Source organism: Paroedura picta, chromosome 10 (assembly GCF_049243985.1).
Source record: "Paroedura picta isolate Pp20150507F chromosome 10, Ppicta_v3.0, whole genome shotgun sequence".
Lineage (NCBI taxonomy): Eukaryota > Metazoa > Chordata > Lepidosauria > Squamata > Gekkonidae > Paroedura > Paroedura picta.
The window spans coordinates 29,203,238-29,230,361 of NC_135378.1; the positions used below are offsets into that span (position 1 = coordinate 29,203,238).

The following is a 27,124-nucleotide window of genomic DNA, read 5'->3' on the forward strand; positions in this document are numbered from 1 at the left end:
ACAGATAATGTCAGCCAGCCTGGAGATAAAAATGCCATGCAATCCAATGCGACTAAGCTATCTTCCTACAATTTCAGGTGAATATCGGACAATCATCTTGCATATGATTACAGCTGCCAGGCTGGTATATGCTAAACAATGCACAGAACGCAACAGCCCAAAGATCCAAGATTGGTTATCTAAAATACGGGAAATATACCTTGGTTAGACTAACTGCTTATCAAAACGACAAAGATACTGGGAACTTGGATTCTATCTGGTTTAAAGCCATGCAAAAAATGTTGGTGATAACAGTTTGAGTTGTAATCTTAAGGTTTTCAGTGGTGCAGTGTGACCTCACCTGCCTTTGTATATTCACTGATTTCATGGGCGCATCAGAATTTCTTGGCAGCCTGAAAGAAGGGAACTATTATCTGATGAATGGACATTTTCCATCTGATTCATTTCAACGGATTTTGTCACCCGAAAAATTGAGTTCTCATAATTTATTTATTTTAATGGATGCTTTATGTATTTTATATTGTTGTCATGTTGTTGTCATAATTCATTGTGATGTATATCTTTACGTTTTATATAAGCTGCCCTAAGCCTTACAGGAGGGTGATATAGAAATAGAATGAATGAACGAATGAACGAACGAACAAATGGGAGAACAAACGAATGTTTTTTTTTTCAAGGTATGTGTGTCAACATTAGACCTCTGATGAAAACCCAGTGAGGGTCAAAATGCGTCAGGTCTAAGAAGGTCTACGACATAAGATTGTCCAGTGCACATGATAATTTTTCAATAATGACCCGTGGGTTTTGTGTGTGTTTTTAACCTTAAAGAATTTTTTTTAACTATGCACAATAAATGCTTATTTATTTCTGTAACCTGTCATCCAGTTTGCACAAACATACAGCTTTCAGGTCCTAACTAATTCCAGTTAGGTTTTTTTGTTTTCTGCAGTGTGTATGTGCTACTGTTTTGTTCATGCAATATCATTTTATTAATATTTTTAAAATATTAAAAAAACTTATTTGAAACCAAAAAAAGTGATGTGAAACATTTAGTTACTTTTTTCTTTTTTTGTTTGTTTGTTTGTTTGTTTATTCCCAGGACTATACACTTACCATGTATTTCCAACAATCCTGGAGGGATAAAAGATTATCATACTCTGGAATACCTCTGAATCTGACTTTAGACAACAGAGTAGCTGACTATCTCTGGGTACCGGATACATACTTCCTGAATGACAAGAAATCCTTTGTCCATGGAGTTACGGTGAAAAACCGAATGATTCGGCTACATCCAGATGGAACCGTTCTTTATGGGTTACGGTATGCATATTTAATCTTTTGTTGTAGATAACTGGAATAAGTTTCCACAAGAAAGCTAAGATGCTGGATAAATTGTCACTAAAACTATTTTCCCATTGCACTTTCAGACAGGCTGGGATGGCAGTGACATCGTGCATAATCGGGGATTTTCCCCGAAGCCCTGTCATCGCCATCTCAGGCGTTCTGGCCAGTGCATAATCGGTCCAAGTGTGTTCAGGCTAGTAAATCCTTCTGAAAGAAGCTTTCAATAGCTACCAATTAAAGCTATTATCAGGAAATATTCCTTTCATCAGAAAACATTTCATAAGTGTGAATAACAAAAACAAATAACAATCTCTGTCAGGATTTTCTCAAGCTTCATGGCCAATCTATTTCCCCTTGTAACCTTCCAGTTGGTAGTCGGAGAACTACTATTACAGCTGATATCCAGGTGACAAAGATCAGTTCACCTGAAGAAAATGGCTGCTTTGGAAGGTGGACTCTGTGACACCCTACCTCACTGAGGTCTCTCCCATCCCCAAACAACACCCTTCTCAGGCTCCACCCCCAAAATCTCCAGTTATATCCCAACCCAGAGCTGGCAGTTCTAGAAACAAGCCAATCCTGTCATCTCACAGTTCCTAAAAGGGCTTTGGAAGTGCATTATCTTGCCAGTATGGAAGCAGCATTATTAAGCATATATATTTTGGCCTGCCAGGAGATGGCTGAATGAACTAACAAATAAATGTTATTCACACAAAGCCATAGGCCATTGTGAAACAATATTAAATACCACAGAAGTAAAAGATAAAAACGCTACATAATCTATAAGGCAACTATACAAAGAAAAGATTAGCCTTGAGTATCACTTCCCAGAGAGACCACGCTGAACCTCAGCTTCTTAGCAGCCTGAGGAAACAAATACATTTTATTGGGAATATTGGCCTTACGAGTCTGATAACCAAAACAGTAACTTCTCTTCAGCTGAGTGACTAGAGAGAAGCGGAACAAGAAATTTGCCATTGGGGTTCTTCATACCCAAATTGCTGGGGAATCATGAATATAGCAAGAGGCAGGGTAACACGGGACCTTTTACTACCAATTTTTACAGGGTCCTTTCCCTGGAAGAAACCCTTCTTAAATGAAGAAGACAAAATCTTACATTCAGGGGATTTATTTGGGGAAAATATCAGGGTACAGTCAAAACACACACATAAGCAAAACCATACATACACTAAGTTCTTTCTTAGATCCAACCTTTCTTAGATCCAACCGCACCTTTCTTGGATCCAAGCAGCCAAAACACAGGGTTCACAACATGAGGGGTGGACAGGATGCCGGGCGTGGAGGGAAAACACACACACCAGGGGTGGACAAGGCTTGATATAGTGTTTGAAATTCCCGGGCCAGCCCCAGAGACTGCCCACTAGGAGGTCCGTGATTGTTGATTGGTCTCTGATATTATGAGTACCTGATAGGTGAGTTTGAACTGTGAGGTCACTAGAGTGGGAGGTGTGGAGTAATTTCATCAAGTAGAACAATACCTTGGCTAGGTATAATGTGTTGCTAATGGCCCTATCTTTGTTTTATCAGGAAGGACTGGGGGAAGACATTTGGGGATAAGAGGTGCTGCTAGGCAGAAATTACATTGGGCAAGAGAGACAAAAGAAGTTGCAGTTAGTACCTGGAAGGGATATTCCTTTCCTGTAGATAGTCTAATGGTCTTTGGCTAGGGGGGGGGGGGTGATTTAGATAACATGTGCATTTAGCTCAGTCAGTTGGGCAAGTAAGAAATGTCTTGAAGCCCAAACAAGATGGAGACCTGGCCTGGCTTCCTAGGTTTGTTGAGAGGCCCTACTGACTCCATAGTCAGTCTCTGCCAGGCTGGTTTCTGTGTGGGAAGGTGTCTCTGTGTGAGGCACCCTTCCATTATGGGCTACCTCTAGGGTAACAAATGGGCAATCCAGGATATAATAGTATAAAGAGATGGCTGAGGGCATTTACCACCTGGTGTCAGTTTTATGATCATGTGGCATAGTCACTTTGGAGGGGTGTCATTTTGTGTGGCAAAATTTGTGCTTCTTGCACATAGGCCACAGTCAGGAAACAGAGAAATGGGAATGCAGAAAGCCCCCTTCCTGGCCTGTTTTTTAGTAATGGCAAAAAAAAAAAAAAACAAATTCACCAAAACTTAACTCCCTCCTGAAAACTGTAACTGGCTTGCCAAAGATACCTGTGTTAGTCATTGAGGCATATACTCTAGCCTGAGACAGTCCCTGTACTCCAGTCTACAAAAGCTTCTGTTCTTGGTTGCCTGGAAATTAATCACACCGTGGATGGATGCTCTGTGCCTCGTTTCAGCTATATTTATTGTTCTTAAAACATAAAAACCTTGTCATGAAAACCAAACAGAATAATACAATCCAGGAGGCATATGGCATCACATTAGGTACAAAAGGTATTTTTAGAGACTCATATTTTGTTTTTATTTGTTTGGCTAATTTTTGCCTTATTTGCTTGGATGCCTTGAGCATAAATCAACACACTTCATCATGTCTGGATTTCCTTTCATTTGAATCTTAATCTTCGGTGTTAATTTGCCGCAATCACAGTTGTTTTGCATAAGTGCCGAAAAGACATTCTCCAATATTTCTCAGATGGGGGTCATCCTTAGATCACCCCAGTTCTCTTATAGAAAAATATGTTGTTTGAGACCCCTTTTGCCCCCCCCCATCCCCACACTTTATCCCAGTTTAGCTCATAGCATCCTCTGTCTGCAGTGGATGCTTATTACCCACTAAAATCAACCAGGCATCCCATACAGGATGCAGATCATGGCCTAAACCTCCACGCTCATCTTTATTTCTTGACATCAAACCAGATGAAGAGTTCTAGGAAGCTCAACCCTTGCAAAATGTATTGTGATATTTGGATTGGTTTTAATAAATGGTTGTGCATGACTCCCCCTCCTGCCCTTGATCTTATAAAGAAAAAGGTACATGTAAAGATATGCAGCAAGGATATTTCCAAAGCAGCAAATTTGCTGCATTTAAGATGTTTCAAAGAGAAAGGGAAATAATGTCCCATTTCCCCCCCAGAACTGTTGAGAAATATATATTATATATATAAGTCGCAGAAAGGCTATGAGTCATGTTGGACAAACCCTGTTTAACTTTCAAGGGAAGGTTAGAGTTCTCCTCGTCATATCAACTAACCCATCAAATTGCAACAAAAGATTTCATAAATTCCCTCCCAGAGCTGTCTGCAGATGGTCTTGGTGTATCCTGTGGGCAGAGGTTACATATCCAAAGGAGTGGCAAAGCACTGGTTGCTCACAGAATGCTTTTTTTAAAGAAGAGAAACAACTTTGTAAAAAGGAGAGGAGAGAGATAGTCTGAACTTTCTAACTAACTGTTGCCCTAGAGCAGGGGTAGTCAACCTGTGGTCCTCCAGATGTTCATGCAAACACTGGCAGGGGCTCATGGGAATTGTAGTCCATGAACATCTGGAGGACCACAGGTTGACTACCCCTGCTCTAGAGGGAAAGCAGAAGGAAGTGTACTCAAAGGAGCAGGGAGTCTACAATTGAACCAATCAGGACACAGAATGAGATTATTTATAAAACACCAGGAAGTTCCTAATCTAAATATACCTACTACATATCTCCTGGACAGTTAGGGATGGATTCCGAGGAGGTCAGCGACCTTAGTGGGGTCCAGTGCTACAGAGTGCACCCTCCAAAGCACCCATTTTCTCCAGGAAAACTGATCTCCATTGTCTGGAGATAAGCTGCAGTTCCAGGGCATCCTCAGGTCTCACCTGGAGGCTGGCATCCCTAGCAATCCTTATGTGCTGACATCACTTGCCTCGTGACCTGAATTGCAGTCAGTGGATCATTTAGCAGCTTCTAGTACAACCCCAGCAACATCAGCACAATGAATGTCAAAATTATCATACATATCATGGATGCCGTAGTATGATCCTGCATTGAGCAGTGGTTGGACTTGGTGACCTGTATAGCTTCTTCCAACTCTATGAAAATGTCTGCCATTGAAGCTGTTGGTTTGCCAGCAAACAAAGGACAGCAGAGTGAGACAAGGCCAGTGTCATGAACCAGTATGCCCTTCTAAGGGACACAAAACGAGCTGAGGCATTTCTTGAGAAATGTCCAAAAGTTGTTTATTGAATTCCACATAGAGCACTATAGGTGCATTTGTGATACAAAAGCATTGCTAAGAACAATTTGCTAAGAGAAACCTAAGGTTCATATAAACTATCCTGTATTCTCCCAACACACCTTTTGCATGCCAAAACACTTCCCCACAGAACACAGTTCATTATCTTCAAAGTAAATCCAGAACTGATACGGCTATTTGGCCTTCAAAAAAAAACAGACAAGCAAAGGCAGATAACACTACAAAGAATCAAAACCTCCTGGGAACCAAAAACTGTGGGTAGGGTGAGAAGAGTGGCTGCCAGCCGCTGGAAAACCCAAGTGAGAGTCCCCAGAAGAAGCAGGTATGTAGTCCTGGGAAGGGGGGCTACATGACAGCCAAACACAATGGAAGCAGGGTGAATTCTGGCAGTGCTGCCCATATCTCAGGAGTTCACATCTGTCTTTGGGGCAGGACACCCATCCCTGCCTGCTGAATGAAATGACCTGATATGTTGCTATCTGATCTCTGGTTTGATGCTGGACCTGAGATGTCTCCAAGTGAAAAACAAAAGGACCTGTCCTTCCTTTGGGTATTTTTAACACAATGATGCTTCAGTCTGTTGGATATATGATTTACAGCAGAGTCTCAGATGTGAACAGATGAGGCAATGTGTTTCCACGCTCTACTTCTGAAGGTCATGAGGAAATATAGACACCTTGACAACAGATTTTGTAAGGCCACAAGCTGTTGTATGTGACATTTTTATGGTGCAATCTTTGGGCACAGGTGCCAGCTTTGTTGCTAACAGAGAGCCGAGATGTACAGCTTTGAAGATCTTTGTTAGAAATGGATTCATTAATATACACAGATTGAGATTCTGAGACTCAGACTGAGATTCAAACACCACATCAGTATGTCTGGGATCCACAGTTTTTATGTGGTGCAGAAGTGTAACACATTAAAAAGTGGATTCAGAGTGTCTCATTATAAAATCTCATATGTTAGGAGCCAGGCTCTGGATCTAGATTGTTATGGTGCAGTGATATGAGAAAGTTGTAGATCCATGGGTGTTACTCTCAGCCTAACCTACCACAAAGAGTTATTGTGAGAATATTGTAGCATTGTGCACAGCAGCCTTTCTCAACTGTTTTACTGTTGAGAAATCCCTGAAACATTCCCTGAAACAAATCCCTGAAACATTCTTCAGGCTTCAAAAAAACCCAGAAGTAGCACAATTATGCAGAATATTGTTGGGAAGCAGAGCTATGTACCTGCACACCTAGGGCCCCTCCCCTTTCCACCTCCTCCAGACCAATCATTGGCCATTGGGCAGGTGGGTCGACATAACCATATATGGTCATATCACCTGATAAATGTGTGTGTGTATATATGTATATGGTATGCGTGTGTATAGATATAGATATAGATATAGATATAGATATAGATATAGATATAGATATAGATATAGATATAGATATAGATATAGATATAGATATAGATATAGATATAGATATAGATATAGATATAGATATAGATATATCTCCCACCCATTTACTCTGCTGTATAGTATAGCCAGGAGATCCAAGAATTATTTGGAAGCCAGGCAAGGGATCTTCAGATGTGGTTTACCATTTCCTGGTTCCCCATCATGATGACTCCTAGTGGAGGAACTCCATCCTAATCCCTGGAGGACTTCCATCCAAGTACAAACCAGAGCTGTCCCTGCTTAGCTTTGGAGATATGATAAGATCAGGCTGGCCTGGACTATCCAGGTCAGAGCTGTCATGAGGACAAAATGAGAGGGAACAATGGTAGCCATTTTAGGTCACGATTGGGTAGTAAATGAAGAAATCTTCAGGGCAAGTGGAACATGTAGTTGAGCCCTATTGGGTTGCCAGCTCTGGGTGGGAAAATAGCTGGAGACTTTGGGGATGGAGCTTGGAGTGGGTTGGATTTGGGGTGGGGAGGGACCTCAGTGGAGTATAATGCTATGAAGTCCACCCACCAAAGCAGCCATTTTCTCCAGGGGAATTGAGCTCTGTCGCCTGGAGATGTGCTGTAAAACCATGGGATCCCCAGGCCCCACTTGGGGACTAGTATCCCTAAGCCCTACACATATCTGTCCCAACTGTATATATGCAAGTATGTAATGTTCATGACATCTATATAGTTGCTGCAGAACCCAGCAGATTGTGATATCACCTCTTACAGCAAGTGCAACACATGGGACTTACTCTTCAGCAAACATCCCTCCTATGAAACCCTAAACATAATTTTAAAAGTGAAAGAACTCAGTGCTTAGGGAATGTGCTCAGGATCTGAGCTTTAACAAATTCTATCTGCATGAAAGCCGCTGCGTGCTGCATGCAACAATTTGAGAGAAATGTAAAATATTAAAACAAATCCACAGAAGCAAGGCCTCATTATGCGCTGAAATGAAGCTTAAGGCAATGGGAGTAAGGAAACGGTTACCCCATCATTAATTTTGTACGCACTGCTTAATTCCCACCTGAGTGATTCACACAAAAATGGTCCTCAAGTCTCTCTTGGGGAGTAGCAGACTTCACCGGTGTAGATGAATGACTGCTGTTGGGGCAGGAGATTCAGCTGTGAGAGGGGAAAGCGAAGTGCCTGAGAGGAAACGGTTGATAAATTCCAGAATGTGATTAGCATTTGTTAAACAGAGCACAAGGAGAATGTGTCTTGCTAATTGCCTTCAGACTCTGTGGCCACAGTTCCTTCTCCATCAAACTGACTGCTAAAAACAAATTCTAAGAAAAATATTTTTTTGAATAGGCCTCTGCTTTACAGTGGCTGAACAACCATCTATTTATTCAGAAATCTAAGGCGGGGCTATCTTACTTTTTTAGAAGGAACATTAAAATTGTATATTTTTCTGTCACCACAGACTTTGGATAGTTAACACTGCACAGGAAAAATATAGCCAAAGAGAGAAAACATTCACTATCTCCAGGGTACCTAATCATTCACGTTTACAGAAAGATTATTTGCACATGCATGTGCATCATTCATGAGCTGCATCTCAAAGTGATTTGTGAATGAACTACCATCAATTACTCATTACAAATAGGACACAGGGCAGCATTACAGCTGTTGTAAACACAACAACATATGATCTACTGTAGTGGCAAAGTCTGTACATTGATCTCACAGGCTCACATCTCATTGAAGCCAAGAATTTGCATCTCTCATCTACTGACCCATTTTATAGGGCTGTTGTAAGAATTAACCATTTTGATTTGGCTTTGGTTGGGCCTCAGTGACATCATCACCCGGCCCAATCTGATTGGCTGGGGAATTGTGGCTCCAAAACCCATTAGAAATAGTCCTATTTCTGTCTTGCAGAAATAAAGATGAAAGGAGCAGTAATTAAAGTTGTACCTTACAGTGGATTTCTAATTTGCATATAATTAACTGGCATATTGATGACAACACTAATATATAACAGCAGGAACATGGGGACCTTAATCGCAAGGCAAATAAGTCACTCCCAAGAAATGCCAGTGTAATGGCATTGACCAACCAAATACGATGTCAGTAAAATCTGGGTGGGAATCAGGCTGCTGGATTTGCAGCTGTCAGGTTCTCTTATGAGCTTAATCCCTATATTAGGCATTCCAGTCCTGTCTTGTTTTAATGGTCCAGCACAAGCAGGATTTACTCCAGATTTTTTAGGGCCATCTGGCAAGAAACCTACAATGCCCCCTCTCCACACTGCTCAGGACACCACACCCATTCACTTCAAGGGCCACACCACTCACTCCTCTCATTTTTAATCTAACACCCCTTTTGGTCTCCTTAACACAGAAAGAACTTGGGATGCCAGCCTTTAGGTATTATTATTATTATTATTATTATTATTATTATTATTATTATTATTATTATTATTATTATTATTATTATTATTATTATTATTATTATTTCAATTTATTACCTGCCACTCCCAGTGGCTCATGGCAATGCACCAGCAGTTCATGGTCAACCACATCAAACTCAGCTAGCAGATCTAACAGAACAAGCAAGGCCGACCCGCCTCGATCCAACTAGCAACAGAAGTCATCCATAAAAGTAACCAACACCATTTCCAACTAGGGAACGGCCAATTCGGACGCCGCCACACACAACCCTATCTCCAACTCGTGGCCAGGACAGAAACCAAACTGATATGGGTTGAGTGCCAAAATTTCCTCCAGGAATGCCAGGAGCTGGTCCACCTTGGCCCTTTCAACCACCTTCCCAGGAACGCTAAATGCAAAACTGGTCAGTAGCTGGCCGGGTCCTGCAGGTCCAGCAATGGTTTCTTAAGGAGACGGCAAACCAATGGCCTCTAAGTAGGATAGGCTTGCGTAATCCTCAGTTTTGGCCAGTGGATCACCCAGTTTGAAGCCTCTCCTCCCCATTTTAGGGCTCTAAGAGAAGAGGGGAACTTACCAGGCACAGGAAGGGAAGAACCAGTAAGTAAATGTGATGTCCCTGCATCCCTCAGAAGCACAGTAGAGTCATCAGTGATGTCAGGGGGTGAGGCTCTGATTTTGGAGCAAAACTCTATGGTAAAAAGCTAATTTTACTATAAAGGTTTTGCCCATAAACCAGGGTGTTGCACCTGATGTTCACAACATGCTACATCACTTCTGGGTCATGCAGGGACATCATACCTGCTTCCTGGTTCTTCCCTTTTAGCTTCCAGTAAGTTTCTCTCCATCCCCTGCCGTCTCATCCAGCCAACCTGGCAACCCTAAAGTGCGACCTTGAGATGCCCCAGAATTACAGCTGATTGTCAGACTAACCCTAGACAAAATGGATGCTTGGGATGGTGGACTCTGTGGTGTTGTAGCCGAATGAGATCCTCCTCAGGCTTCATCCCCAAACTGCCTTTCCCAACCTATAGCAGGCAACCCTACCCCCCCCACCCCTCACAGGTAGCCAGGAGGACCTGGTAACTCTGGAAAGAACAGGGGATGTGTGGGAAGAATGGAAGTGGTAAGAGTGGGAAATGGCTGCTTTCAAGGGCAGGCTCCATAGTACTATTCTCCGCTGAGGTCCCTCAGTGAATGAAATAAATTCAAAAGAAGTTTTGGCTAAGCATCCAGAAGACGTTTCTGACAGAGCAGTTCCTCAGTGGAACAGACTTCCTCAGGAGGTGGTGGGTTCTCCTTCCTTGGAGGTTTTTAAGCAGAGGCTGGATAGCCACCTCATAAAAAGGCTGATTCTGTGAACTTAGGCAGATTGTAAGTGGTGTGGTGCTTCTTGCATGCCCAGGGAAATGTCAATTGCCAATTTAGGGTCAGGAGGCAAATTTCCTCCAGGCCAGATTGGCCATGGATTCTGTTTTCTTTAGGGGGGAGGGACATCATTTGGGTATGGAATTGGGGTCATTGTAATAGGCAAGTAGTTGTGAATTTCTTGCATTCTGCAGGGATTGGACTAGATGACTTTGGTCGTCCCTTCAAACTCTTGTGATTCTATGATTCTATTCTATCCCACCCACTTCTGCTTACACCCCCAAAGTCTCCAGGTATTTCCTAATCCGGGGCTGGCAACCCTACTCTAGATTGGAAATAGTCATGATTAAGAAAGATTTCTAGGCTACTGGAGGCAGGCGGGCCTATTTCTGAGAGCCTCTATTGGACAATACCATGTTTTCTTTGGCAGATGTACCATCTACTAGCCATAGAATAACAACATGTTTCCACACAACACAATGAGCTTGTCTTGAGCTAAAGTGTAGACCCGCTGAGAGGGTACAATGCATGTCTGTGTGCTTTCTTCCTCTAACAAGCTGCAGCCGAAGATATAACAGGAGCTGCACTGGTAGAGCAGAAAAAGGGAAGACCTTTCTGTGTTGTTTAGGTAGAGCACAATAGGTCAAACTAGATTCTGCACCCACCAAGAACAGTGAAGAGATTTCAATGTTAAGACAAAGAACAGTGGCGCTGCCAGGTTGTTATGTATGTGGATATACGTTCATATTATAGAGTTCCTGTATCTGAGCATGTGCCAGGACCTGGCTCCTCAGTCCTCAATTGCGATTTGCTAGAATGTTTCAAGCAGCCAATCGACAGAGTGTGTTCAGTAACCAATTGTAAGGGTGCGTTACCAACCCATAGTGCATCTAAGGGGGTGTGGCCAGAAGTAGTTGGATATGTATATAAAGCCTGTGTGTTCTCCCTGCTGCTGTTCAGTTTTCTTCCTTGTTGATAAAAGTTCTCTTTGTAGTGGAGCTGAAGTGTCCATGTCCTGACTAAAGCCACAGATCCAATACAGAGAATGTATTTTGCCAGACCAAGAGAAATTTTTTCACAGTCAGAGCAGTTCAGCAGTGAATTATTATTATTATTATTATTATTATTATTATTATTATTATTATTATTATTATTATTATATTTATATCCCGCCTCTCCACAAAGTTAATAATATTAATGTTATAGTTACTATATGTATGGTTCCATGTATAGTTTTCAGTTCTATGCAAACCGCCCTGAGCCTTCAGGAAGGGTGGTATATAAATATGAATAAATAAAATATAAATAAATAAAATAGGCTGCCTAAGGAGGTGGTGAGCTCCCCTTCAAGCAGCAGCCAGACAGCTACTTATCCTGGATGCTTTAGAATGATCCTGCATTGAGTGGAGGGTTGGACTAGATAGTTTGTATGGCCCCTTCCCACTTTATGATTCTACTATCTAATAGAAGTAGGGATACTAAGTAGCTGTAACGCATTCCATTGGTCTTGGTGACAAAGATGTCCCACTTTTCCAAATTGTGCTCTGTTCAACCTGTGCTTGGTAGATTTTGAAAATACACATACATTTAGGGTTTCTTATAACCCCTGAGCTACTTCAAAAATGACTGTACCATAGGGCTACCAGTTCCCACCCTCCAGCCCCCATGGGGAATGTGGGAGTAGGGTTATTAGATCCAGGTTGTGAAATTCCTGGCCTCTTTGGGAGGTATCCTAAGCAGATCTTCTTGGAGGTCAATTCTACTCTAAGGACTGTAGCCTATTTGCCTGAGGACTGGAAGCATAGTAGAAGCTATAGGAAATCCTTCAGAAGACCAGTTGCCCAGAGTGACTTCTGTCACCCTGAAGGAGAATATTCCTGTAGGTTTGGAGGTGGGACTTCAAAATGGTACAATGCCTCAGAATCCGGCCTCCAAAACAATTATTTTCACCTGGGAAGCTGATCTTTATAATCTGGAAATGAGCTGTAATTCTAGGAGCATTCCAGGACCTACCTGGCGTTTGGCTACCCCTGGGCTGGAAATATTCCTGGAGGTTTGGAGGAGGGCCTTGAAATGGTACAGTGCCTCAGAGTCCACCCTCCAAAGTAGCCATTTTTGCCGTCAGAGATGATCATTATAATCTAGAGATGAGCAGCGATACTAGAGATTATAGTAGAGGCTTGCAGACTGAGGTTGGGGTGGAGTGGTGTGGGTGTGTCCCACCTGGTCTATGGGCTTTGGCCAGCACTTACCGGCAACTGTTCATATTGTGGGGCACAGACAGACAGGCAGACAGATAGACAGACAGACCACCATGGGTCCTGCAAGTGTGGAAAGTGCAGCGGGATCTAAATAAGGAACATCTACAGCCTAAAACTGTAAATGATGAACAAGTAAATGCCTGGAGAGATACAGGAACTGAAGTGACTTTTTTCAAGCTTGGCCTGGTTTTAAAAAAAATCAGTAATTGCCAGGAAGCTGGCTCCAGAAGATCCTTATCTCTCTTTCTCCTGCCATCACCACCAGTTCCCTCTCAAGCTGGCATTTGCCATGACCATCAACAAAGCGCAGGGCCAGACCCTGGAGAAAGTCAGCCTCCATCTCAAGGAGCCTGTGTTCAGTCATGGCCAACTATATGTTGCCATGTCATGATTCCGACAGTTCTAAGACCTCAGAGTTCATGTTGCCCCCTGAAACCCAAGCACAGCATGCTGCTCCCACAGTCAGGCCACATTGTGACGAGAAACGTGGTCTACCATGATATCGTCCTCTGAGCTACATTCATAATGGCTGTGCCACACTTCCCTGAGGTCATTCCTCTCCCCAAATCTACTAAACATCTGAACTACACATCCTTGACATTCCTCTCTCCGCTCACAAGCCCTCATTTACCCCTAAGCCACCAAGACCCACACCAAACACCCCTTCATCCACATGCCCTTCCAGGCTGGACACCTCTCCCCTTACTTTTCCTTCCCCCCCCCCCCCGCTCTAGCGCCCAGTGTATTCCTGGATACAACGGGCTTTGCCTCTAGTATATTAAATGTCTCTCTGGAAGGCAATAAAAGCTACCTGAAAAGTAATAGGGAGAGACAACCAATGAGCACTGGATGCCGTAAAAAGCATCTGTGAGGCTTTGTTTGAAGAGTTGCCTGGGGGTGATGGAAAACTTGGAAAAGAAAGGAAATTAGGCTGCTTATGAAAACTTAATTAACTGAGTTCTAATGTTGTAAAGGGGGTGGCAATTCTGCTGTCTACATTCCTGCTTTCATAAACCCAGGAGAGCATCACTAAGCATATTCTACCATTGTTATTTAGTGTTTAGAGAAAGTACACTTTTGCTGCAACTCTCTGTTTTGTTTATTGACCTATTTTACCACAAAAAAACCAAAAATGTAGACAAATGAAAATACTCTTCTCCTTGGTCAGAGACTGTTACATTATTCAAGGCAGATTTCTTCTACCCATGAGGCAGAATGAGGTGGTAGAGTCTTGCCAGGGCAGAATGGACTAAACCACTTCATGCTGATAGTGTTTCATAACAATATGAATGTTTTCCTATTTTTTTAAAAAATCCTTGTATGTAAAAAAAAGAGCAGCAGAACTTCAGGGAGAAGACTGAATTAGAACCTTCTCCCCTCCCCATGCTGTTTTTGGGGGGTACATTTTAAGATGGGGGAGCATTCAAAATGACATTTCCCACCCGCAAATTCAAGTGGTGTAGTCTACTGTACTATTCCAGGATTTACTTCTTTGTTTTGACTAAATGCATATTTCCTTAGACCTTTAGCAAACAACAAGCTCTAGAAGATGCCTGAAGGTTAAATGTTTGTCAGCCTTTCTCAACTTTTTTACCATTGAAAACCCCCTGAAACATTCTTGATGCTTTGAGAGACCCAAAAAGTGGTGCGATCATACAGAATGTGGTTGAGAAGCACAGCTGCATAGAAGCCCACCCGTGGCCCTTCCCCTTCCCACTCCTTCCAGGCCCATTATTGTCTGGAGAGAGGGAAGGTTGACATCACCATAAATGGCCATATCACCCTATCACCTGATAAATGTTTGACAAAATTTAAAAATATACAAATTTTGGTTGAGAATGCCTGGATTAAGTGCTAACTTGAGCAGGAAGATATCTGCCAGTTGGATAGACCCACCTTTAGTTTAGTGTTACCTGGAGATGCCTTGGAACTACAGTACATCTCTAAAGCTCAGTTTCCCTTGAGAAAATGGATGCTTCGTGGAATAGACTCAAAGGCATTTTGTTCCACCGAGGCCCCTGTTCTCTGCAGAAGTTTCTAACCTGGAGCTGATAATGCCTCCCCCCCATGCCCCACACCTGGCAACCCTAGCTTGTTCCCAAGGTCTGATGAGTTTAGAAAAGTCCCAGGCACTTATCAGCCCAGTTTAAATAGAGAATTTAAAATAAAATCTGAGAAATTGCACCAGCTTTCATTGCTTTGCTCCTTTTTATATATTAATGAGTTTATTGCATGGTTCATCTTTCTTTTTCCGGTTCAGCTCTGTTACCTAATTTCTTTAGAAAAATATTTATGCTGCGTTTCCAGCTACCTGCTCAAGCTGGCTTATCATTAACATAATAAAACAAAGCCATTAAAAACTAGCAAACATCATTAAAACGAACCAGGGCGTAACACCAAAAAATATCCATTGAGAGGTCCAAAATGCTATAGATCCAATGATCCTCAGTGCTGAAGAAGACCATCAGATGTTTGCAAGATAACACCCCCCCTCCAGTCAGAAGCTGAGGTGAGGGGGAAGGCATGGATTAGCCTGGTCATACAAGAGTATAAGAAGGACGGTCTAATAATTAAAGCAAACAGAGAGAAACAGACCTATCCACTGGCAATATGATAAATAAAGAAAAATGTCCTATTTTTGTGGTTTTCCTTGTTTCTTTATTCTTTAGGACTTCTGTCAAAACGGGATCCAGGTAATCTCCATTTTCAGTTATTTCATCAGTGACAAGTCCTGAACATTAAATAAGAATTATTATCACAATATCAAAAGAAATTATAACAATAAATGCAATAAGTAAAGAGAGCTCCCTACCTCTGAGTCTTCAGTATACTTATCAATAAGTATTAAAAGTTTAAACATGCAAGTCTACTACAAGTAGTATATTAATCATTATTAACCTTAAGTCTAAAATATAGGTTTGTTTCTCTTTGTTTGCATGGATTAGCCTGGTGCCTGAAAGGAAGAAAGGTAGGCGCGAGGTGAGAACAGTGGGAGCGGCTCACCTGTTATACGTCTTATAGCACACTGCTTGCTAAATTTTGTAACTCAGTCTTGTTCTCTGTGATTGTAAGTTTTCTCTCATTCTTCACATATTGCCTTCATCTGCAAAAGCAGTCGAGTCTCCATGGGAAAGGCAGACAACAGATGAAGTCTATCAATCAACAAGAGTGCTTGTAGACCCAACTGTAGGCGAATAGTCAAAGGAAGATTAGCATAAAATCGGAACCGGGATCAATCAGGTCTCATGAGCCTGGCTCTAAACATTTATGTTGGAATAAATTCTGTTAATCTTTGGGTACCTCAGGACTCCTTGATCATTTTGCTGACCAATTTGGCAACCAGTCGGAGTTTTAGCAGGGCAGAGATGTGAGGGAAGTGAGGCTGAGAGAGCCCTGATATTACTGAAGAAGAAGAAGAGTTGGTTCTTATACGACGCTTTTCTCTGCTCAAAGGAGTCTCAAAGCGACTTACAGTCATCTTCCCTTTCCTCTCCCCACAACAGACACCCTGTGAGGTGCATGAGGCTGAGAGAGCCCTGATATCACTGCTCGGTCAGAACAGTTTTCTCAGTACTGTGGTGACCCCAAGGTCACCCCTGGCTGCATGTGGGGGAGTGCAGAATCAAACGTCCGCACTCCTAACTACTACACCAAACTGGCTTCTATATAGTTATCAGCTGAACTTCATTGTTAATCAGTGTAGTAGTTCCTAACTGTGCAGGGCCAGGAAAACATCCCAAAATCAGCTTGCCAGTTATTATTTCAGTTTCAAAAACTCTGGTCTAAGGCAGTGCCAGGGGTGATTGGAGGGGAGGGGGGAGAATTTTAGAGTTTCCCCATTTTGAGCAAGTATCAACTTGCTATTGGGTTTCAGATAGCTTTCTTTTTGTTGACGTTAGTCCCACATTTACATGATCTATGGCCATATTCTTGCCTATTATAATATCTCTGAGATCTCCCTTGCTAAGTAGTAAAGTGACAGTTTTGTGATTTCGTGTGTGCCCTAGTTTTCTTTTATTAATCATTCCGTGATTGTTATTGCTATTTATACTGTGATTTTCTCATATGGCTGAAGACCTCTGTGGAAGGAGCTTACTGGTAAAAGTGGGAAGGGACTGCCGGATGTGCTATGAGCTCCCAGTTGCCAATACCAAGTTTGCCTCGTTGCTCTGTCGCTGCCCCCAGCATGATTCAGTGTCCTGGTGCTTGTATGAATCATCCCTCAGTGAACCAATATTACAGAAGGGGACAAACAAATCATGCCACCGTTGCTCAGTTGTGTTTCTGCACAGTGTTCCCCATTAAGAATGGCAGGGCTGTACTCAATCTTCTTGTTCTGTGTTCCACATTAAGAAGGGCCAAGCCTTTCTCAATCTTCCTTTTTCCCCTGGCATTATCTCTTGGCACTACTAAAGAAACTAGCTATTTCCAGCTCCATTTCTGAGTTTGTGTGTCTTTTTTTTTAAGAACCTCACAGCCTTGTTGTTCTGTCAAACGAAACCACTATTTGCAATAAATTTCATAAGCAACTTTTATTGCAACGTCTTGTTTGCAGGACCATACTTAAACTCTGTCAGGATTTCTGTTATAAATTTTATTTTATTGCGTTTATCACTCAGTGCTGTAAAATGCTGGGGATTCTTTGATAGGCTACAACCCCATAGGATAGTTTAATGTAAATTACAACCCAATATGACTTTATATTTTCTGCCTTCTGAAGAATATTCATGGCTTCCTACCAAGTAGATTCACTGCAGTCCAGCTTATATGAAGCTGAGAAAAGTACCTGGTATTTTCCCAGATGGGTGGGGAATTCTGTGGGCCTTTTCGCACGGGGATCTTTGTTGCAAATTGTTTGCGGAATGAAAAATCGCCATTTAAAATAGTGGAATTTGTCGTTATGCATACCTGCCTTTGTAGTGGAATCAGTTGCGTTTTTTAGCGTTTCCCACAGGCTTCCGGTCTCGGCAGAAATCGCTAGAAAGGAAGCGCTATTGCCAAGCTCGTCCCGCCCCTGGCCGTCAAGCAGCAAATGGGCAGCCGTTAGCATGCTCCCAAACAGCCCCTTTCCCTTTAAGAAAGGTTTTTTTAAAAAAAACAGACCCATAGCAACGAATCTAGGTAGATTCGTTGCAACGGAGAGACCCATCCAGCTGCCTAATGTGAGCTGTCGTTTGATTGTATGATCGTTGGCACGCTGCCTCGAGTGATAAAAAAAAAATCCCCCCCCCTCTCACGGGCCCGATTTTCGGCTGAATTAATGTGTAAAAAATAAAGGGACTTTATTTCAGCAAACGGGCTTTTATGTGGTTTGTGCTTAATGACTAAAGGTGAAGGACTGAAGCCAGGGAAGCCTCTAAACAGAAAGAGGCTCGCTGGTGCGTTTATCCCCGCTCGCTCGGAGAAAAAAAAATGGCGATCGCTTCGCCGGAAGTTTGGAGGACAGGCTCAGGAGGAGGGACTTTGAAGAACCCGCAACAATGGTAACACACAGGTCTTTAGCGCTATTGTTGCAGATTGGTTGCAGGAGTGTATCGCTATCCGGAGGGTGAATCCACTTTTCTGGATTCCCCTGAAAGCGCTACAACGAAGCGCTTTTTGCGGGTCGGTTTCAGGATTGTTGCAGATTGTCTACGACGTCGTGGGTTATGGCAAATTAGTAGCGTTTCCAATTAGCAACCATTGTGCTATTTTGAAGCCGTGCGAAATGGCCCTGTATATATGAGAGCATCACTTTTCTGTAGCCCAGCTTCAAAATCTCAGCCAAATTTTCTCTTATTTGGAACCAATGGCATACATCCAACCATCTGTAGGCTGTTCAGACCAGGCATGTTCACCTGCCCTCTCCTGCTGCAGCCCAGGGACACCTCAAACTCCTAGTTGATTTTAAAATCTCCATATTTTTAAAATCTTCTTCACTCAGAGCAACACAAAATTATAATGAAAGAAGCCATGCTGCAAAGCCAGTACAAGAGGCAGCTGGGTGTTGTGTTTAAGAGCAGCAGCCTCTGATCTGGAGAGCCGGTTTAATTCCCCACCCCTCCTCCTTCACATGTAGCCAGCTGGGTGGAGTCACAGTTCTCTCAGGGCTCTCAGCCCCACCTGCTTCACAGCATGTTTGTTATGAGGAGAGGAAGGGAAGACAATTGTAAGCTGCTTTGAGAGTCTTTCGGGTAGTGAAAAGTGGGGTGCAAAAAAAAACAGCCCTTCTTCTTTATATATAGCATCATTTTTCAACCTTTTGACCATGAAGGAGCCCCTGATATAATTTTTCAGACCTCAAGGAGCCCTGGAAGTGATGCTCCCTACCCCGGTCTTTACTACCACTATGGCAGATCTGGCTCATTTCAGCTGGAAAGAACAGTAGACCTGAGAGGAGAGCCTGGAATCCCCCAAGACCACACGACTTCCAAGTTCCAGCAGACCCCCTTCAGAGATCCCACGGACCCCTGGTTGAGAATCCCTGGACTATAGTATGAGTGTTTTGTTTTCAGGTTCATTTTGTTTTGTTCATTTTGTTTTGTTTATTCAGAAAGCAAAGTCTTTCTGAATAAATATCAAAACAGAGATCTCCATCCTCCTATGAAGGAGGATCTGGCCTCGGTCACTGGCTAGAGAATCAAGGGCTGCTTTTTGCTGCTACCAAGGAGAACATCCGTGAGGGAACATCAGTGGTGGTGGGCTTAGCCCTCCACCAGAAGTTGAGAAGCTGAAAGAAGCTGGCTCCTCCCATTTGTTTGTAAAGAGATACCGCTGAACTGTGGCTCCAGGACTATACCCTCCATGTTTTCACCCTTGAAATTAGGACCATGCTTGTAATTTCCCAATTCTCAATAGGGGTGCTGAGAGCTTCAACATGAAGATGATCACCAAAATAAATCACCTTGCTTCAAGGCCCTTGATTGGATGTGAGGTGAACTCCTGATAGGGAACTTCAATGTTCCCTGAAATGTTTGAGTTATTAAAATTCCCTGCAAAGGAAAGGGTTGGATACGTCAAGGTATACACAGAAGCTTTTTACCATAGATAGTGGACTTGTAAAAAAGCAAACAGATATTGGAAGGAAATACATGGGAAAATTCAGAATATATTACAATTTAAATTCCATATGGAAATGAAGAATATGCTGTTAGGAATATTGGCTAACAAATTAACAAACTCTTTGAGATAGTTGAATATATGGTGACAGCAGCTAGAATCATTTACACAGCCTAATACAAATCAGATGTCAGTTTGTCTGTAGAAGAATGGGGAAATAAACATGCAAATCGTGCAGTAATGGCAAAATTAACAACCTATTTGAGAAACAGATCAATTCCAAAATCTGTAGAGATGGAGTATTTATTATATAAGCTGGAGAAAAACTTAAAATGAGAAACTATGTAAAAACTATGTAAATGTATTGTAACATGCACAAACGTATTATAATGCAGAAGGAGAATGAGAACAAGTTTTGAATATAAAGGCATAACAAAATAGATTTGGGGCAAAAGTATCATTTATTTTTCATTGTGAGATACATAATGCACTTTCCTCCAAACACGTAAATTAAAAGCTATAGCTAGTAGACAGAAATGACAAAATATGTAACACAGAATATGTAATAATGATGAAATTAATAATACAGTTTTAAAATACATCAGTTAGGCAATTTGAAATTTAGAATAGTTGAAGTGAATACTATAGTATTTTATTTAAAATGTTAAAAAAAATTATAGGGAAGGGGATGTTGGGGAGAAATATTTTCCGTCCCTTACATCCAAGAAAAATACATTTTATAAAGTTTAATAATCCCACTTTTTTGTATCCCTTTCATATTATTATTTTCTTTTTTAAAAATAAAATAATAATATTATTTAAAAATTCCCTGCCAAGTGGTTTTGTGTCCAGCAGTAACCACTTGGACTACAGGGTTTGGTGATAAATGGTGCAAGCACCATAAAGTTTATAGATTTAAAACATTTATTTAGAACATGTAGATGGTTCCTCTCCTGACACTTGCTTGTGGTGGCTTAGACCTCTACAAGTCACTGATTGATATCTCCAGGGGATCTGCGTTCTGCTTCCCACTTTAAGAGAACGTGCTACTTCAAATGGAGCCAGTGTGGTGACATGATCAAGAACAGCGGCCTCTTTTCTTGAGAACCAAATTCAGTTCCCACTCCTCTTCCACAGACAGTGTGCTGGTGATCTTGGGCCAGTCACAGTTCTCTCAGAGCTCTCTCAGCCCCACCTACCTCACAGTGTCTGTTGTGAGGAGCGGAAGGGAAGGTGATCGCAAGCCTTTTTGAGGTTCTTTTGGGCAGTGTAAAGCAGGATACAAAAACCCGGCTCTGCTTCTTCTATTCCACAATTTCATATTTCGCTGTTCCCTTTCCTTTGTTTGTCTCTCAGGATCACCACCACAGCTGCATGCATGATGGATCTACGCAGATACCCTCTGGATGAACAGAACTGCACACTGGAAATTGAAAGCTGTAAGTTGTCTCACCATCCTTCATTCAACAGTTCACATCAGTTATGTGAACAATGCAATGGAACAGTATCTATGGTGGACAAGTAAGGTTGTTAAGCTCCAGGAGGACAAGTAAGGTTGAAGATCTCCCAGAATTCCATCTGATCGTCCGAGTACAGAGGTCAGTCCCACTGGAAAAAATGGCTGCTTTAGATGGTGGTCTCCATGGCTTTGAACCTTGCTGATGTCCCTCCCCTCTCAAACTCCACCCACCACCAGCTCCATCCCCCAATCCAGTTTTTCCCAACTTGGAGCTGCAACCCTATGGACAAGCCTTGCAGCATACTCAAGCCAGTATGCCATGCAGTTTTCTGGGTTGAGCCACATCTGTCTAAAGTTGTGGCATTTCTCTGATCTGTTTATTCAGTTTGCATTGCAGTCCTAAGCTGAGTTTCAGCCTTCTACGCTCATTGACGTTAATGGAACTGAAAGGGTATAATTCAGTTTGGAATTGCACTAATTGGTGAAGACCGTTTTTCATAGGTGGGGCTAAGAATTAAAGGCACACTTGAGTTTTTGCCTCAAAAGATGTCTTGGCTCTGGCATGTTCCCATTAGAGGAAATAAAAAGAACATTAACGACAGCCTTGTCCTTGTAGCAGTGCATTCAGTGTGTTCCCTTATGAATGCTCTCAATTGCGTCTGTATCTCAGAAAAGCATCTATTTTGAGGCTCCAATAAGACACAAAAGTATTTAACTTTAATTACTTAACTGAGGAAAAGGCAAATGGTTATTCAATTAAACTCTCTGTAGCCAATGGAGAGTCCTATAATGTTAATTAACAAACAGGACATAAAATTGTATGGGCGTGGAGTGGGATTTTCCAATCTTTTCCCCAGTCCCACTTACCACCATCCCATACAACTACTCACTGCCCTCCCACCTAGAGAGAACAAGATGGCCGCAACACATCCCCTATCCCAAGGAAGCAGTGGCTTCAATTACTAATACACCCTCATCAACCATGGGAGTTATTTTCCCAAGTGCAGGACCATCTAGCCCTGCCTGAAAATTACCTCCACATTTCCCCTGAAATTACCTCAGCCTCCAGTTCTGACAATGAGGCACAGAACCAAAAACCAGTTAGCTCCTGGTTAGGTTATTGTAGTTTATTCACAATATTTTGATCCTGGCCTTTCTGCCCAACCAAAACCACCAAGGCAGGTCTAGATCTACTTATAGGACAGCTGAAATTCAAACAACTGTCAGGATAGATGTTGCAGGGAAGCCATGTAGTGACTATTGGTGTCCATGCATATTCATTCATGTGTGCTGTAAATAGGGCTGCCCGGTGTGTGTGGGTGTGTCCCAGACCCCTGGTAGGAATAGAGGGGCAGTAAGATTCCCAGATCCAGGTTGGGAAACTCCTAGAGATTTGGGATTGCAGCCAGGGGAGGACAGGAACCTCAGTGGGGTCCAATGCCATAGAGTCCACCCTACAAAGCAGACATGTTCTGAATTTCTCCAGGGGGACTTATTTCTGTAGTCTGGAGGTGAATTGTAATTTCACGGGATCTCCAGATCCCAAATGGAGGCTGAGATCCCTGGTTGTAAACACAATCGCATCTGCCCCTTTCCTTTTTCAAAGGTTTTTATAGTGATTGGGGAAAAGACAAATATGAAAAATGGCAACCAATAACACATTCCTAATAACAAAAGATCTCTTCAATATTGATCCAAATAACATGAGAATAATAAGAACAATTTACCAAGTACAAATGCCACCCAAAAGTGAATGGCCCTGGTAAATAAGACCTGTTAGAGCATTCTGGATGTGTATATTGGGTGCCTGGAATTGCTTCATCTTCCTATCTTTTTGTACGCCATTACCGAACACTATCAGTTACTATCAAATATAGAATGTCCGCTACTGAATACTGATTGGCAATTATACAACATTGAATGTCTCGTTTTGAGCCCGGAATGGATGACACTGCAAAATCTGGTTGTGAGAAGAATAGAAAATCTCTTATTAAGGCATCTGTTTCCCACCAATAACGAAAATAGTCTATTGCCGTATTGTCTCTTCTCTGCAGAAATAGACACAACCTAAATTGAATATAGCGTGTGAACAAAACAGGGGTCAGTTTTAAGGAGCATAAAAATGAATCAATAGCAAAAACATAGTCCTGTAGATTTTCTTCGAGGTTTGGTGCCTGAAAGAAAGCAAAAATCCAGCAGGTATGTTCATATGAGCACCTTCATGTAGGCAACAATTGTTGTGACAGAGGAGATTGGTTTGAGCAGATCTTTATAGTCCTTGTTTGAGGCACAGGCAGTGCTAATTGCGTGTTCCAGCATCCAATACACAAGTTTTTTTCTTAAAGCTGTGCAATTCAGAATTTAAAACTATTTGGAGTTCATTGAATAATGATGTCTTTGGAATATTCCTAATATTTTCTCTTCTTAACTTTGTCATTTAAGATATTTGGAATCCCAGCAGTTCCTATAGAATGCTGGCTGGACTGCTTGGGAAATGAAAGTGAGAAAGATCATTTTGCCATCACGGCTTAAATACACAAGGATAAACTTATTTGTCTCAAAACTATTTAAATTTGTGATTCATACAAGTTCTTAACCACTCAATAGAGGTCACCTCCCTCCCCATTTCCTAGGAGCTATTTCCCTCAGGTAAGGGCTAATCATCACACTCTCCTAATTCAGGATCCTCCTTGATCCTCTCACTCTGCTTAACTCTCACAGTTCTCATTCCATTTTCAACTCTCATTCTTAACTATCACTCATAACTGGCACGTTCAGCTGTAGGACTCCATTTGAACCCCCTGTCACTCAAGATTCTCAGACCAGGTTAAAGCATTAAGCATCTACTATCCATTACACTTCTTTTGCTCAATTGGCACAAGGTGTTCTCCCTTGTGTTCATGTTTGCTGATTCCTGCAGTTTGAGCCACAAGTATAAAAGTTCACTTATAAAAGTTCACTTATAAAAGACTAAAAGCAGCCCTGTCTGATGGCTGGTTCACACAGTACAGCTGCCACAGAACTTAGTATTAAATTACTGTATATGGTGACCATTATCAGGGGGTAAGTCTTTTGCCATGGAGTTCAGGCTATTTTCTCCAGATGCCATAGATGTCCAGAAATAACATTTTGAGGGGGTGCAGAGAAAAATAATTTGAGCCATACGTTACCTAACTGTCTACCAGCTGTTGTCTGCAGTCATTTTTCTGATCAACTGCTGTTTTAGAGGCAACAGGGAGGAAGTATAATCAAAAAGGCAAAAAGTCTCCTGTTGAGCCAATCAGGATACTGGAGGAAATAATTTGAAAATTGTCCTAATTTGAAAATGTGCATTGCAGATCTCACGTATTTTAACATTCGAACCCTCCTTGCCACAACCAGATGGGCTTCCTTTCACCCCAACCTGAGTTTGGAGACTGATACCCCTCATGGTTAGCACACTTCTCTCCAATCCATTGGACTGCCCATGATTGTCATCTTGTCCTCTTTAACCAGTTCTGGACTTCTGCTAGGGTTCCTGCTCTTGCTTCCTAAAAAGACTTCCAAAAACACTTTGAATGGAGTTCAAAGCCATTCAGGTAGGCCAAAGGGTCATCAGTCTTGCCCCTTCCCAGCAGTTGGGCACATGGATGTATTCTTGCAAGGAACTCAGCTTAGCTGGGAATTGAAGCCACTTCCTTCCCTGGGAAAGAGAGTCTTTGCCTGATATTTCAGCTCCCTGTGTGTAATTCAAGGCATCTTATTCTTGCCTACCTCTCACAGTGTTGTCCTACTGAACGTTTCCATTCTTTGTAATTATGGGTGGTGATTGCTGTTATGCAATGCACAGCATAATTACACTGGAGCATGAGCATGTCTATAGAGGGAAGTTAACACCAGGCTGTGGTTTTAAGTGGGTTAAAAAGGTAAAGGTATCCCCTGTGCAAGCACTGGGTCATGTCTGACCCTTGGGGTGACACCCTCTAGCGTTTTCTTGGCAGTATGGGGTGGTTTGCCATTCCCTTCCCCAGTCATTACCGTTTTACCCTCCAGCAAGCTGGGTACTCATTTTACCGACCTCGGAAGGATGGAAGGCTGAGTCATCCTTGAGCCAGCTGCTGGGATCGAACTCCCAACCTCATGGACAGACAGCTTCAGACAGCATTTCTCCCGCTTACCACTCTGTGCCACAAGAGGCTCCTTTTCAATGGGTAGTCATGAATTTAGTTCTGCCTGCAGATTGTAACCAAAGAAGAAGAGTTGGGTTTGCTGTCCTGCTCTTCACTGTCTGAAGGAGTCTCAAAGCAGGTTAAGATCTCCTTCCCCTCCTCTCCCCACAATAGACAACCTGTGAGGCGGGTGAGGCTGAGGGAGCTCTGGCAGGACTGCTCAGTCAGAACAGAAACATCAGTGCTGTGGCAAGCCCAAGGTCACCCAGCTGGCTGCAGGTGGAGGAGCGGGGAATCAAACCCGGCTCGCCAGATTAGAAGCTGCCACTCCTAAGCCATTACACTTTGCTGGCTCCCAAGGATGTTGGTGGTACCGGGCAACCTTGCCTAATGAAAGATTGTGATTTCATCTGCATGAAGATGCAAGAAGAGTTCCACGAGGAGCTCTTTCTACAAATGTGGGAGACACACTTTTCCCAGGGCAGCACCAGCAACCTTTCAGTCTCCCAGGTGAATCACTTGCTTTCACGACTTCACATTAGGCTGAAAAGTTACTTGTATTAGGCCAGTCTCATGAAATCTCGGAAGCCAAGTAGAGTCGGCCCTGGTTAGCACTGGGCTGGGAGACCACCAAGGAAGTGGAGGGTCGCCATGCAGAGGCAGGTGGTGGCAAACCACTTTTGACCGTCTCTTGCTTTGAAATCCCTCCAGGGTGACCATAAATCAGCCGTAGTTTGACGGGGCTGTCCATCACCACCGTCCTGCATTGATGTGATACATGTGGGCAGCCCTTCAGTCCGGCTCTTGAACATGCCGCCTCCTCAATCACTTGAATGATATTGTATCAGGACTGTCAACCAGCCTAAAATAGGCCTCTATAATTAGGCTAATTGTTAATGGCTGCCCCCCAGCACCCAGCTGCTTTTACCCAAGAGCCTGGTTCCCTTTTTAAAAATCTCTACAGTTGATTTACAATAAAGGTTTATGCTGCAGTGATATCGCATTCACGTGGGACGAGTGAAACAGAGGTGTGAGGAGGAATACGGAAACCAGCAGGGCCTGCAGGGAGGAGGGGGGAACGAGAGTCGCTTCTTATAGGAAGTGGAGCCTCAAACTGCAGGCTTTCACTGCCCTCTGCAGCCGTTCGGAGGAAGGGCTGTTTCACCTCCTGCTTTGCTGGCGGGATCCTCATTTCACAGCATGTTCTTTGGCAGAAGCCTGATGTTGCATTTTTTACCACCGCTCAAGAAAAAGCTTACACTGCAAACTTCTCTTATGAGTACCTGCTGGGGGGGTGAGTACCTGCTGGGGGGATGACTTCTTGATGGAGCAAGAAGGTGAACAAGAAGACTAGATGAGATCCACCTGTGTCGAAATTGCAATACTGTTTCGAAATTGTAAAACTTTGTCCGTTAGAACTATGTTTCCAATAGCTGCTTAATTTGGCCTTGATTGACAATGCTCAGGGGATATCTTGGGTCCCTCCTCCGATATCCCCCAATTTGGTAACATCTTCATC

General features: G+C 42.6%; 1 protein-coding gene across 2 annotated transcripts in view; it reads left to right on the top strand.

Annotated features, from left to right (window-relative positions):
• The window catches only part of GABRB1 (gamma-aminobutyric acid type A receptor subunit beta1), a 115,368-nt gene that overhangs the window by 75,668 nt on the left and 12,576 nt on the right, over positions 1-27,124 (top strand). For both annotated transcript variants that reach the window (XM_077301889.1, XM_077301888.1), the window contains exons 4-5: positions 1,100-1,320; positions 21,355-21,437. In XM_077301889.1, coding sequence (XP_077158004.1) covers positions 1,100-1,320; positions 21,355-21,437 — 304 coding nt within the window. The remainder of the gene's footprint in view (positions 1-1,099; positions 1,321-21,354; positions 21,438-27,124) is intronic.